At 42.4% G+C, this 13,574-nt stretch overlaps 1 protein-coding gene across 5 annotated transcripts in view; it reads right to left on the bottom strand.

Annotated features, from left to right (window-relative positions):
* Positions 1–295: 295 nt before the first annotated feature.
* KIT (KIT proto-oncogene, receptor tyrosine kinase) overlaps positions 296–13,574 on the bottom strand; it is an 82,994-nt gene continuing 69,715 nt past the window's right edge. For 4 of the 5 annotated variants that reach the window (XM_036090664.2, XM_036090666.2, XM_036090665.2 and 1 more), the window contains exons 13-21: positions 13,457–13,567; positions 12,091–12,241; positions 10,111–10,202; positions 9,514–9,641; positions 8,316–8,438; positions 4,500–4,611; positions 4,294–4,393; positions 3,824–3,929; positions 296–2,684 (exon numbers count right to left, since the gene is read on the bottom strand). In XM_036090664.2, coding sequence (XP_035946557.1) covers positions 2,556–2,684; positions 3,824–3,929; positions 4,294–4,393; positions 4,500–4,611; positions 8,316–8,438; positions 9,514–9,641; positions 10,111–10,202; positions 12,091–12,241; positions 13,457–13,567 — 1,052 coding nt within the window. In that variant the 3' untranslated portion in view covers positions 296–2,555. The remainder of the gene's footprint in view (positions 2,685–3,823; positions 3,930–4,293; positions 4,394–4,499; positions 4,612–8,315; positions 8,439–9,513; positions 9,642–10,110; positions 10,203–12,090; positions 12,242–13,456; positions 13,568–13,574) is intronic. The other variant, XM_078068634.1, reaches the window with a different exon arrangement.

Here is a 13,574-nt window from a genome sequence, read left to right as displayed (position 1 = left end):
AATCAACCTAGTAATAATGATAGCAATGTGTAGTCTTCTCAAAATGTTTCCTATATTTCTTTTTCAGTTTAAATGGAGACCTTGGGTTGTAAAAATAAAATGAGGAAATACAGCACACACTAAATTCTTAATGAATATCTGCTGAATCTTCAAGTATATAAATCCTAGTGATCTGATGGTCTTACTTCTATCTTAGGCATACCAGGAGCAAACTTTCTAACGTCAGAGTGAATGCACTTTAACACTTCGAAGTTGAGTTTCACTAAAGCTTGAAGAAATAATCAAAAAATTCCACTTGATTTATATATGTACATTTTTATTAGAATTCTTCAGAACTGTCAATAATTGGACAACATAACAGGAAAAAACACATGGAACACCAACATCCTTTAAACTTGCACCGCTTACATATTTACACATAAAGTTACTGTATATATAAAAAATATTTTCAAGGACTCATGGGCCTGGGAATATTCAAAAGACATTATTGCTACATTTCAATATTTACAAAAAAAGCCATAAAATAATTTCAAACATTAAGCCACTGAAAAGAAACATCCGATGTAAAAAAAAAAATTATAAAAATATAAACTTTCAAGAATATCCAAGACAAACTCTCAGTGAAGTGCCCCTGAAGTACCTAGACAACTATAATTAACAACCACTTTTCTGACTATAATCAAAGGCAATAGAAACACAAAGGAAATGTTCCGACAAAGGATGGCAAACAGCGACGATCTCTCACGTGACAACAAAACCCCAAAACCTGTTACCTTTGGAAAGGTGCGAGAGTATAGAACTCCAGTGCAAATGGTTACTTCCAGATAAATGACCACAGTTCTCTAAATGTAGTCTAAGGGACCCAGGAGGGGGAACCGTGAAGGCAGCATACTTGAATCTCGCGAGACAACACACGAACCTTGCGGCACACACAGGGACCTCTTGACAGTTAGGCAGTGAGTTGGGGAAAAAAAAAAAGTGAACTCTTAAGAATAATATCCAGGCTACAGCCTAAAGGGTAAAATTTAAATATGCTTTAGCAGAAGAGTAGCCTTAGGTCTAAGGAGTGCGTGTAGTATGTTGAGTATAAACAACAGGGTGCTTGAGGTGTAGGTGGATTGCAAATAAATATTTAAGTACTCTGCTTCCTATGGGGATGCTATGTAAGCTTCTGGCAAGTTCCTCTAGACAGCTAGGTGAAGAGAAACAAGAGCAGTACTGATGATGAAGGCCAAGCTACTTCTTGAGCACTGAAGGGCCCTCTTGGGATCAAGGCAAGAATACCCCCCAAATATTTGTCTATAAGCACACGCACGCACACACGCGCGCGCGCGCGCACACACACACACACACACACACACACACACACACACACTCTCTCTCTCTCTCTCTCTCTCTCTCTCTCTCTCTCTCTCTCTCTCTCTTATATAGGTACTGGCCCGGCGTCCAGGACATGCCTGCAGAGGAGGCTGAATCTAAATTTAATTTCTGGCTACCGAAGAATCCAAACTAAAACAGCACTGTTTTGTCCCTCCCGCGGGAGTCATGCAGTGAATCAGTCACTTTTTCCAATGGCATCGAATCCATTGAGCACAATGCCATTCTGAAGCTGGTAGGCTTGTTCTGGAGAATCTGGGGAGCAAGTTCATAGGCTACAAAAGGAGATTTTTGTTAAGATTGTGCTTGGCAATTACGGTTTTCTTCTTTAAAAACAAAACAAAAAACACTGTTTCCTTCAAACTTGTCTGGCTCTTCATCTATTTCTACACACAGCAGACTTGAGCCAGGGTCATATCCAGAAACGACACCGTGTGGGTTTTCCCCCCTCAAATATATGAACATGTACGATGTATAGATGAGTATATACAAATGCTGGCTGGGGAGGCCTTCTCTCCAATTCAGCGTCCTAACAGCAAACGCTATTTACAAACCCGGTCAGTAGCACAAAGGCTCATGCACAGCAGCGTGTCTTTATTCATGCTCGGGGAGCATTTTTCCATGGCCTATGTCTCATTCCCAGCATGAAATAGTAGATTTCTTAAGCCCAGATATTCACAGACTTCTGCCCTTTGTTCTAATAACATTCCATGTTCCACATCGAGAGATCAGGTTTCAGCTTCTAATCTTGCGGCATCATCGTATCATTACGGATGGTTAGGAGGCCCGAAGGCGACTACTGCCATTTATTCAAATAAACTATCAGCGATGCTTTTCAAACAGAAATCGGAGAAGCCTTGGAAAGGACTCGGGTGTCCAGGCCATCCCACCCTCCCTTGCTCCCAAGTCTGTATTATTATTTTTTTTTTCATTAATGGGGGCTGCCTGGCTCTGGGGAGTAGAAGATGCAGTTTGAACTCTTACAACAGGATGGTGGCTGGTGACAAAAATCACTGGTCACTAAAGTGTGCGCATCAAGACAGGATTACAGCGGCGTGTCCACTACTCTGGAATAGGATGCAAGCTGAAGGAGAACAAAACAACCAGTATAGAAACCAAAAGAACAGGGATCGTTCCTGTTGGGGGAGGACCCCCCCTCCCCCGGCACGCCTCCTGCTTCAGACATCTTCGTGAACCAGCAGAGGCTGGGTAGAAGACGCACTGCTGCCCACAGAGTTGATCCGCACAGAATGGTCCACCACAGGACGCTCCTGGTGGGGGCTGCAGTTCGCTAGGTTGGAATAAATCTGAGGAAAACAAGTCCGCGGTTAATACGCCGGTCCCCGCAACGAACACAGCGACAGAGCACGGGCGCGTGTTTGCAGCTTCGGGATCACAAGTAACTTACAAAGCCTCTTTGAAAGAGAGGAGATTGGCAAGACTTTCACGGCCAAAACCCCAATCATATGGACAAAAGAAAACATAAGCTTTGTTTTATCCCTCATTTCCCCCAAACTCTGATACATAAGAAGTGATGGGGGGGGAGGGAGAAAGAAGTGCTTTTCTGCTGAGATATATCTGGGATCAAGCACTATCTAAATAAACTATTAAAAGCGTTTATCAACTGCTATGGACAACTATAACCCAATGGCCGATGTCATTTGCTGGGAAATCGGTGGCCCTTCCAGGGGTCTTCCACTGAGAATTAAACACATGGGTGGGAAATGCTGTTTAATTTGAAACATGGTCTGACACCCAGAAGAGCAAGCTTTAACTCAAAAATATCAGTGATATGCTCTTAGAAACGATAGTTCCAAGCACACAATCCATCCAAAAAGCAGCTTTAAAAAAAAAAAAAAAATCTGAGTTAAAGGATCACCAATTCTTCCTTAAGAGCAGAAGAAATAATGGATTTGAGTTTTGAATGCCCAGCACCCCCCACCTCCTCGAATCACTGGCAGGGATCTCCCAACCTCAAAAAGCTCTTCATTCTATATGGCTTGTGGGCATGACAGCTAGATGCCATTTTCTGGCTATGCCTGTTTGAGCAGAAGGCTTATTTCCCTGCCGTAACAAGTTGTCTCTTCTATGCTTTTATTCTAGTTCACATTACCCCAGCCATCCAGAGGCTGAATGGGCCAGACACATGAGACAGAGAACACGCTGATCCCATGACCAGCATCTGGGGTGGGGGAGGAAACATAGCAAATCCGTATGGAAGCTTCTGCCTCCACACTTTGTGTGCAAAGCCCTCCACTCTTTTTCCTCCTCATCTGACGTCTTTACGGCAGAACCGGGGTCGGGCAGAAAGAACCTGTTTCCATTGCTTTTCCTGCCTACCCGAAGCCCAGGCTGCCTAAGGCAAGGACAGAAGGGAGGGTCCCAGGGCCCCCAGAGCCTGAGAAGGAAGCACCTGGTCCGAGAGAGGGGGCCGGAATGTACTCACATGATTGGTGCTATCTGAAATCTGCTTCTCAATGAGCTGCACGATCTGCTTGAACGTTGGCCTTTTTAGGGGATCAGCATCCCAGCAAGTCTTCATGATGTCATACCTGCAAAGCAAGGGCCATTTCCAATCACCCCTCAACGCCCTTGTCCTGGCTTCTCAGAGTGTACTTCATGTGACCATCTCAAAAATCATTCCAGGGCCGTGCAACTGGGCATACGGAATGGCACGGGCATGAAATAAAACACTGTACCTATGAAAGGCTGCTGAAACTTTCTGCGTACTTAGTGACAAAAGATTATGAAAATAAGCTACAAAAATGGCATCTGACCAGGATGTCATAAAAAGGAACCAGGAGACGTTGATATTTCAGATGGTACTAGTGAAACCCCCCCACACCTGGGTTTCTGTCTTCGAAAAGGAAAATAAAAGGGGAAGCATGATCTGAAGGAAAACATCTCAGCCCTTACATTTCAGCAGGTGCATGCTCAGGGCTGAGCATTCGGAACCCTTCCTTGATCATCTTGTAGAACTTAGAATCAACCGGCATCCCGGGGTAGGGGCTGCTTCCTGAGGCACAAATGGTTCGCAAATCAGTGTTAATAAGCAGGACACTGATAAAACCTTAAAGAAGATGCTCAGAGTCTAACCAAGGTGCCTTTGCAAGGCGTTTTACCTAAAGAGAACAGCTCCCACAGAAAAATCCCATAGGACCAGACATCACTTTCAAATGTGTACACACAGTTGAAAATGCTTTCAGGGGCCATCCACTTCACGGGCAGCCGAGCCTGTAACACAAGCACAACATATTCGGCGATGTTAATTAAGAAGCTCAAAAAAAAAATTTGAATAGAAAATATTCCTACAGGTATCGCTCCCGCTGTGGGGGTGAGGGTGAGAAGGTGACTGCCATCTCACAAAGGCCTTTTACCCTATGACTCAGATGACTCTCCCCACCTCTGAAATAGGTGGTTCACACGGTACTATCCCCATTTTCAAGATGGGGACACTGAGGGGCGCCTAGGTGGCTCAGGCGGTTAAGCGTCTGCCTTCGGCTTAGGTCATGATCTCGGGGTCCTGGGATCGAGCCCTGCATGGGGCTCCCTGCTTGGTGGGGAGTCTGCTTCTCCCTCTGCTGCCCCCCATGTTCTCTATTTCTCTCTCACATAAATAAATAAAATCTTAAAAAAAAAAAAAAAAAGATGGTGACATTGAGTCAATACAGCGTGGTGGTTAAGAGCACAGATGTCAGGGACAGACACATGGGGTCTAATCTAGCTCCATCACTGGCCTTGAGTAACACAGAGATTTGTTAGTTACCACCGAATACGTTTTCCCCAACAAGAGAAACATGGCCTCCCACAATAAAAACTACATTTCCCAGCTCCTTTGTAGCTTAGCGTCGCCATGTGACTCAGGTTTGGCCACTAAGTAGTAAGTATAATATTGTAGCTGTAGGAAAGCCTTCTTAAAAACATGGCTGGCAGGTGCCCTTTGATCTTTTCCTTCTCGTCCCTCCTCCATCCTGCCTTCTGACTGTGGTGCCTGGCTATCCAGAGGCCATCTCGAGCCAAGAATGAGGGCTACACCAGCAACGGTGAGCAAATGGAAGAGTAGAAGGATCTGATCCTGGTGCTCTGCACCAGCCCTGGCCTACTGTTACTATACTTCCTTTACTTTTCTTTGGGGTTTTCTGTCATAATCACACCCAAACTATCTTTTACAAATACATTGGAAATGTCACTTAAGTATCTGTAATTAAGCCTCAATATGTTCTTCCGTAAAGCAAAAATAATGTTTCAAATTTCATGAGCTGTTTTGTGGGTTAAATGAGATCATGTGGGCAGAAGTGCTTAGCACAGTACTGCTGACTCACTAATCTCTGAACAGCTGCCTTGCCTAAGCAAGCACCCAATGGACAGTAGCGGCTTATGGTGACCATGATGATTCCAAGGTGGCGAGCAGCAGACCGGGCTTTAAATTCAACAGCTGAACTTCACATCCTGAACCCTTTCTGCTAAAATCCAGTTAAACTTGCTGTGACTATTCCTTTTACAGACATTCTGGATTCCTGGATCTTAGTCTACCATAAAAAACTAGATCAATCCTTCTCTTAATCCATTTAGGATTGAAAACTGGGAAGACAATTTTTTTTCTAGTGTTAAAGTTACTTTAGCCAGCAGAAAAAAAGCAAGCAAGCAAGCCAGCCTTCTAGTATCTCCTCCCAGAATTTATGCTAAAGCTCCAACAGGGGCTCCTAACCTGAGCTCTACTGAGCTCTGTGTCCTGGATTCAGGGGCCTGTGAACTTGGAAGGGAAAAACATGACATTCTTGTTTTCACCAACTTCTAAGTAAAGTTTAGCATTTCCTTAAGTTGTGAATAAAGGCAATAAAGCCCAGCAATCTTAGCAGTTCCTGTGACTTTGTAACCACAGACACCTTCATCGTTATTAGTGTTTACATCACCATCACTTCGAAATTACAGCAGTTTTTAGACCCACGGCTAGAATAGGTTACTCTGTGTAACAAAAAAGCACGGGTATCAACGTCAAATATTGACTTTTTAATAATGTGAGAACTATATTCCAACTGAACTGCATTTCTTGGTAATCCTATAGATTTTATTTTATGCATTTAAGACAACATTCTGACAAGGGCTCCAACTGGCCTCACCAGACATTGGAAGGGGCCACGGCAGAAAAATGACTAAGAACCCATGTGGAGTGGAAGAACTTTCTGAGAAGCTGACACAGGGAGATGTCACATGACGAGTAAATTTGGGGTGGTAACATGTTGTGTGAGCCTGGTGAAGAGAGATCTGTCATTGGTTAGCTCAACGGGCCTGAGCTGGAGCCCCCAATCTAGAAGCCTGGTGGGACCTAACCCATCCTTGTTCATTCCAACTAAGGTCCCTAACCAGTAACAAGCTATTAAGAAGCTGCAGCATAACCACTGTCATGATTATTTATATTCCAAATCAAGACATCTATAACAGTAAGAACAAGTGCTGTATTAGCCACAATGTGGCTGGCACTGTCCTAAGCACGTCACATAGATGAACTCATTTAATCCACACAACTTTATGAGGCAGGTGACAGGATCATTCCCAAGAGGAGGAAAGAAAGCAAGGCTGAGAGGCACTGGGTAATTCTTGCTAAATATTGTACCTCCACCAAATGATGGGATCAGGTTCGAACTCGGCAAGACTGGGTCCAGAACCTGCTGTCTTCCTCCTCATGCCCTTCTGTCAATATTCAAAGGCCTCGATAAGGAATCACCCCTCGTTCTTTCTTCCAATAGTGCATGCACCGGGATGGAGAGAACTTGGTTCTATTAACCCTCATAATGATGAAATCTAGTCTTAGAAGAGATTTATTAGAAATACATGCTTTGAGGGGACGCCTGGGTGGCTCAGTCTGTTAAGTGTCTGCCTTCTGCTCAGGTCATGATCCCAGGGTCCCGGGATCAAGCCCCCACATCGGGCTCCCTGCTCAGCGGGGAGTCTGCTTCTCCCTCTCCCTCTGTCCCTCCCCATTGCCCCTGCTCTCTCTCTCAAATAAATAAATGAATAAATAACCTTTAAAAAAAAGAAAAAGAAATACATGGTTTGATCAGGAAGGAAAGCCAGCAACATTTCTACAAAACCAAGTCAAGTACACCCTTCCCATAGAGATGCCATGGTGATAGAGAAAATATTACATTATCATAAGGCACATAAATAGCCACCTCCAGGAATAAATCCAGCCTGGGGAAATGGGCCTGGGCAAGAAGATATACACAGGACTGTATGGCTTCCCATAGTCATGGGATTCTGCTTTGGAGATCACGGGCTCTGATTTCAGCCTTTACTGACCTGCGTCATCTCTGAATGAGTGATGTTTATTACTAAAATACATAAAATATACTAAGCTTTAGTTTCTCCAACTCTGAAAATGTGAAGACATGGCAGGGGGTTGTTCTGATGATACAGTGAGAACTGGCAAGGAAATAAAGCACTGAAATAAAATCACTATGTTCTCTAACCCAATTATTACTTATGAACCTATTTCATATGCTCTCCTTTGATTGTAAGATCCAACATTCTACATACCGAATTCTGAACATCATCTTAGATTTTAATCTTTTTCACATGGCATGTCAATCTCCAAATAAAATTCCCCTGCTGTGACCTTCAGGCCCACATTTGTTTCACTTGAACAAAATAGAGTTCATTGCTATTCTCAGGCTATAATGAAAATTAAGGCTATTTCTGTTTCTTTCACATGCCCCATAATTACACAATTAGAATTAGGAATTCTATTATCGGAATGTTAGTTGTAGTAATGTTCAGCATACCATGCAAATTTTGCTGAAGTACCCTTAATTTGACTGCTAAAATGCATGCTATCTCAAAGGTAGGATTTGCATTAGGAAACTCATAAGAAGCAATTGTTAGGAAAACTTGAAACTAAAATCCTTCACTGGACTGTCAAGCAGAGAGTGGGTACTCACATTTCCTTTGACCACATAATTAGAATCATTCTTGATGTCTCTGGCTAGACCAAAATCACAAATCTTTGTGATTCGACCATGAGTAAGGAGGATATTTCTAGCAGCCAAGTCTCTGTGAATACACTATTAGGAGAGTGGGAGAGAAAAGAAAACCATTTACATTTATTTTAAACTCTTCAAGAATGAAAACTATGTTCAACACTAGAGTGCCGCTGTCACACAAATCCAGTACCTTGGCTTTGCTTTGAAACTATTTGGTGCACCAAAAATAAAGATCTAAATTATGCTTTGAATGATGTTCAAAATTTGTATTTCACATCGTTAGGACCATAATTACGATAATCATTTTCCAAACCAACTCGAATAAATGTTTTTTCCCTCCTTAGGACTGCTTTCATTCATAGGAAAATACATTATAAATAGTCATATCGTATCTTTTAAACCGAACACTCATTTTGCATGCTTCTCTTTGAATGTCCTTTTATAGAGTTTTTAGAATGTCTTTGCAACTCCAATTTGATGTCTCCCAAGGACACAGGGAAGAGGCTCTTTATTTCAGCCATCCTATACCATACTCTCTCGGTTTGGTAATTGTTTGGAAATGTCACCAATGACACTTAAGGGTAGGGTCTGTTATCTCCTGCTAGTCTGCTAGTCCTGTATGCTAGGGAATTCCTCTCACCCTTCCAGAGACTATGTTCCTTGCTTTGGTTCCATCATTCTCTTCCCATCCCTATCTTTTTTCCCAAATGCTTATTATTTTCTCTGATTCCTTATTCCTCCATACTTCATGAACCCGTACAATAACTTGAGGTCTAACTTCCAACAAAACCCAAATACGTGCTTCACCAAGCACTGCAACTGCATGAGGCACCCCCTCCTTTTGCTGATGAAATCATTCTCTATTTTCTAAGAGCAGCTCCTGTACCCTGAAAGCCAAAATTTTTAAATGAATTCACTGCATAAAAAAAAATATTCATAGAAAGCTCATTTAGACAGGCTTGCACTTTAAAGCTTATAAATGAGAACAGGAATTCCAAAGAGACAGCAGTTGGAACATGAAGAAACTCAATTTCCTCTGTTTTGGGTTACCACACTTCCAAATGAGACTGTGTACTCTAACTAGGGCTCTAAAATGCTCCATTGGGGTTGGGGTTGGGGGGTGGGGCATTCTGCTCCGAGAACCACACCCACTCACATTCTTTGAGGCGAGGAATGCCATGCCCTTGGCCACCTGGTAAGAAAAGCTCAGCAAGTCCTCCAGGTCCAGAGCCAACTCGTCATCTTCCATGATGGCGGGAGTCACATCTCTTTCTATGTATGAGCCTGTTAGGAGAAGGACTTTCTTAGCAATTAAACCTCAAAGCGCAGAAAAGAGAAGACAGTGACAAGGATACCAAAGGTTGGTAAGGAAGGAACTGATGTGACTATGCAGGCAAGTCACGTGCCCAGCACTGAGGAAAGGTAAATGCCCCAGCACAAAGCTAATATTCACCATCTGGGGCTTCTGGGGAGAAGGACGGGGGATAAATAAGAAAATCTCCTATTTTTTTAATATGCAAAATACATATCTGACACACATACATTTTTCATCTATGCAGTGAGATGCTCCTATACAATAAGCAAATGCTCTGATACCCACTTGGAACCCTTAACTGCCATTGACCAGTGGGCATTGCCATTGGTCCCTACTGGAAAGAAGAAACAGTCACTCTGGGGAACACTAGTATATTTCACAGCGGTATGAGAAATCCTCTGTAAATGAAGTTGTTTTTATAGTTTCATAGGTACCCACCTATTCTCGCAGATCTCCTTTTGTCTGCCTTGGTTGGCACAACATAAGAAACTCCAGGTTTCATGTCCATGTATTCATTAGTACTATCATTGCTGTGAGAGATGAAATATCCATCCATCAAATCAGGACTGAATAAAATGGGAAACAGGGGAGTACCCATGGGGCAGGCTCTATCTCCCCACTGCCTTTTTTACACAAGAGGCTGATTTTGTTCAAAGAAAGTATTGCCAAGTTTGAATGAAGAAAATCTTGTTCATAAGATAGGCGTTTTTAATATTCAACATTAGGGTCCAATGCCCAGGAATGAGACCATCTTTTTTGTGTTCAATCATTGATGGGACTCAGGTTAGAATTTCCCATTTCTTGACACCAGGGATTTAATGGGAAACAGAGAGCCAAAAACATTATCCCCCATTCCCTCAAACTCTCTAAATTAGCCCCAAGAGACAAGATGAAAGACACAAGAAAGACACAAAGAACAAGAGCTTCTGAGATGTGTGATGGGGGGGGAAGGCAGGGATCGTTAACATATAGCGACTGATGGAAGAAGGTTTGAAAAAACCAAGTTTAGTTCAGATAAACACCAATAATTTGGATGATTTTCTGAACCATCTGGACCTCTTGAATCTGCAACATTTGGCTGGAAAGTCTTCAAGATTTCTAGTACTTCCTGCTTCTGATTAGCATAGAAACACTATGACAACAATCTCCTTCGGAGTATGCTGGTGGTTCCAGTCCCATATGGGATCCCAAAGCACAAAGAACACCACATCGGATTGAACAACTTGGGACATTATTTCAGAAAGTTGAGAAAGAGATATGGGGCCAAGGTTTTAGAAATAAGGCAAAGTGGCTCATTTACTCATACAAAGAGCATATGCTCTGGAGAAACTAACAAAAGGTGGTTTGTTCTGTATTTTACTACCACTTGACACCACCCACATCTACAGGACTAGAAAAAAGTAAAATAAAAAGGCTTCACCTGGGGTTTAAAACTTTAGCCAGGGGTACAAAAAAGGGCTTTAAGAGGTAACTGCCCATCAGTAATAGTTGCAGAGGTCTTCCTGAGGGCCTGGAGCTAAGTTTAAGAAACAAAGTCCTGCCATCTCAAAATGTAGGGGAAAGAATGAATAAGAAGGAGAGGAGAAATCCAGCACACAGCTTCAGAAATATAAAGGATAAGGGACTGGGCATGATGAATATGATTTCTGTTGGGCTGGGTGAACCTAGAAAATCCTCATCAATGGTAGATCTCAACCTTTGGAAAGAACAGGCCAGGCATGGCAGAGAAGAATGCTTCTGGCTATAAGCCACACTAACTGTTCTTAAAGGAATCTGAAGCTCTTTATACACCATTCAAATTCAGAACGGTATTAAAGACGAAAGCGATGAAAATAAGGTACAGAATTTTAAAAAATGTGCTAGAGTCGTTGTGCCTTTTAATAGTGTGATGAGTTTAAAAAAAAAAAAGGGGCAAGGTATACAGGAATAATTCAGAGGTAGATGGTGAGAAACCTACGTGCAGAGATAAAGTTCAGAGCTCTTTTGTCATTCTGTTAAAGGTTTTCAAGAAATTTACAACTTGACAGGCTTTAGCATTTTCTCTATAAGCAGCGTCTTACTGTAGAGATGCATATAGTACCAAGCCCAACAGAATAAATGAAATGACACACAAGAATAGAGCCATGATAAGAGAAACAGGTATAGAATTCATTCCACTGAACAGAACTAACGCTTTGAAAAAAAACTAAAGATGCATTAAAAAAAAAAATCAATAAAAATCTAAGTTTAACACTACTTAAATCTTTACAAACACTATTCAAACTTTCTAAATTGTTGATGACATCTAAATGATTTAATAATTCTGATTTGGCGCCTCAAAGTACCTCTGTTCATTTGTTTAAAGAATCAGCCTTGATTGCAAACCCTTATGACCCCACGAACTGCCTGTCAACAGCTATTTATGTAAATCAGTCTTACCAGGAAGACTCCTTTGAATGCAGAAGGTTCTTATAAAGTGCCACTTCGGCGTGATCTTCCTGCTTTGAGCAAATAAATGAATCACGTTTTCTTCGCAAAAAATTCAAAAGATCACCATAGCAGCAGTATTCAGTAATGACCAGGGTGGGCCCTACAGGCATATAAGAGAAGGTTAAAAAGAGGTGAGCTATATAAACAATCCTGCCATAAATACACCTGTCAGGGGTGATCATGACCATTTTCATTCTGGTTCATTGCTAAGCCAACTAAAAGCCAGCATTTTGTAGAGTACAAGTCCCCAAGTTAGCCCCCTTGCACCTGACGTTCATTCTAAGTGACGTCCGTGCCCGGGGCCCCGCACGACTGCCCGTCTCACACACAAGAGTTACTGCTTTCGACGTTATACTCGTATCAAATTTCCTGCATGAATCCTTTGAGTCACTTCTGTTTGTAGCGGGGCTTCACGCCCTCTCAATGTCATTATGGAAATGATGAAGGGCACAAAGTGCGGCATAATAGGAAAACCAATGGCATGGAACGGCCAGCTGAGACGAGCCCGGAGAGCGGGTGAACACCTGAGTGGCAGGGCATCACCTGCCTCCTGAGTGCGACCGGTCGCCAGGGTTTCTCCGTATGGTGAATACGCCTCACGCTACCGCTCTGAAGTTCACAGGCAACGAACTGACTTGGGCAGAAACTTTCATGAACAAGTCATGATGTGGAAGCCACATGTATGGAGACTGTTTTAAGAAATTCTCTAAGCTGTCAACTTGACCGTGAATCCCTGTACATCTTGAGGAAGAGCTCGTGTTACACATCTTTGTTCCTTTAGACCAAAATGCTTTCTGGAAACATCACAGACATCCTTGATGGAAGGCTCTACTTCAGAACTGCTTTAAACTGGATATTTAGTTTTTTTTACAGAAGTGAAGTGTTTGCCTCATTTGGTGTGTATTTGAGAACTGGTAGGCTTCAAAGTCTATCTTTAATTACGGTATGCAAATGAATAGTAACCCTTTAGTGACTGACTATAATCCGGCAAAACATCAAGCTTGCAAGATAAAAGAAAAGCTTTCTGGATGAGAGGGAACGTTCTCAAGATACTCAAGAGGTCAGTGTCAATTCAACGTCCATGACAGTAACTAGGGTATGTCCTGGGCTGTCCCACCCCATGATGATAAAACTGAAATATACATTCTTAAGAACAACAGCTTTTCGGGGCAGGGGTGTGAAATCTAGCAAGAGGTTAACAACCCGTAAAAATCTGGCAAGAGGATATAATCAAGCACTGTCGAAAATGTATTAAAATCTCCCCTCTTCTGATAAATTTGAAAGATAATAAAAGTTAATTTGGTCATGGCTTTACCTCCAACGGTGCATGCTCCAAGAAGATTCACAATATTCATGTGATTACCGAGGTAACTCAAGACTTTGAGCTCAGACATCAGGGCCTCTCGTTCGGTTAAATGGGCACTTGCTAAAAT

The sequence above is a fragment of the Halichoerus grypus genome, chromosome 3, assembly GCF_964656455.1.
Source record: "Halichoerus grypus chromosome 3, mHalGry1.hap1.1, whole genome shotgun sequence".
NCBI lineage: Eukaryota > Metazoa > Chordata > Mammalia > Carnivora > Phocidae > Halichoerus > Halichoerus grypus.
This window is presented reverse-complemented; position numbering and strand designations above follow the sequence as displayed.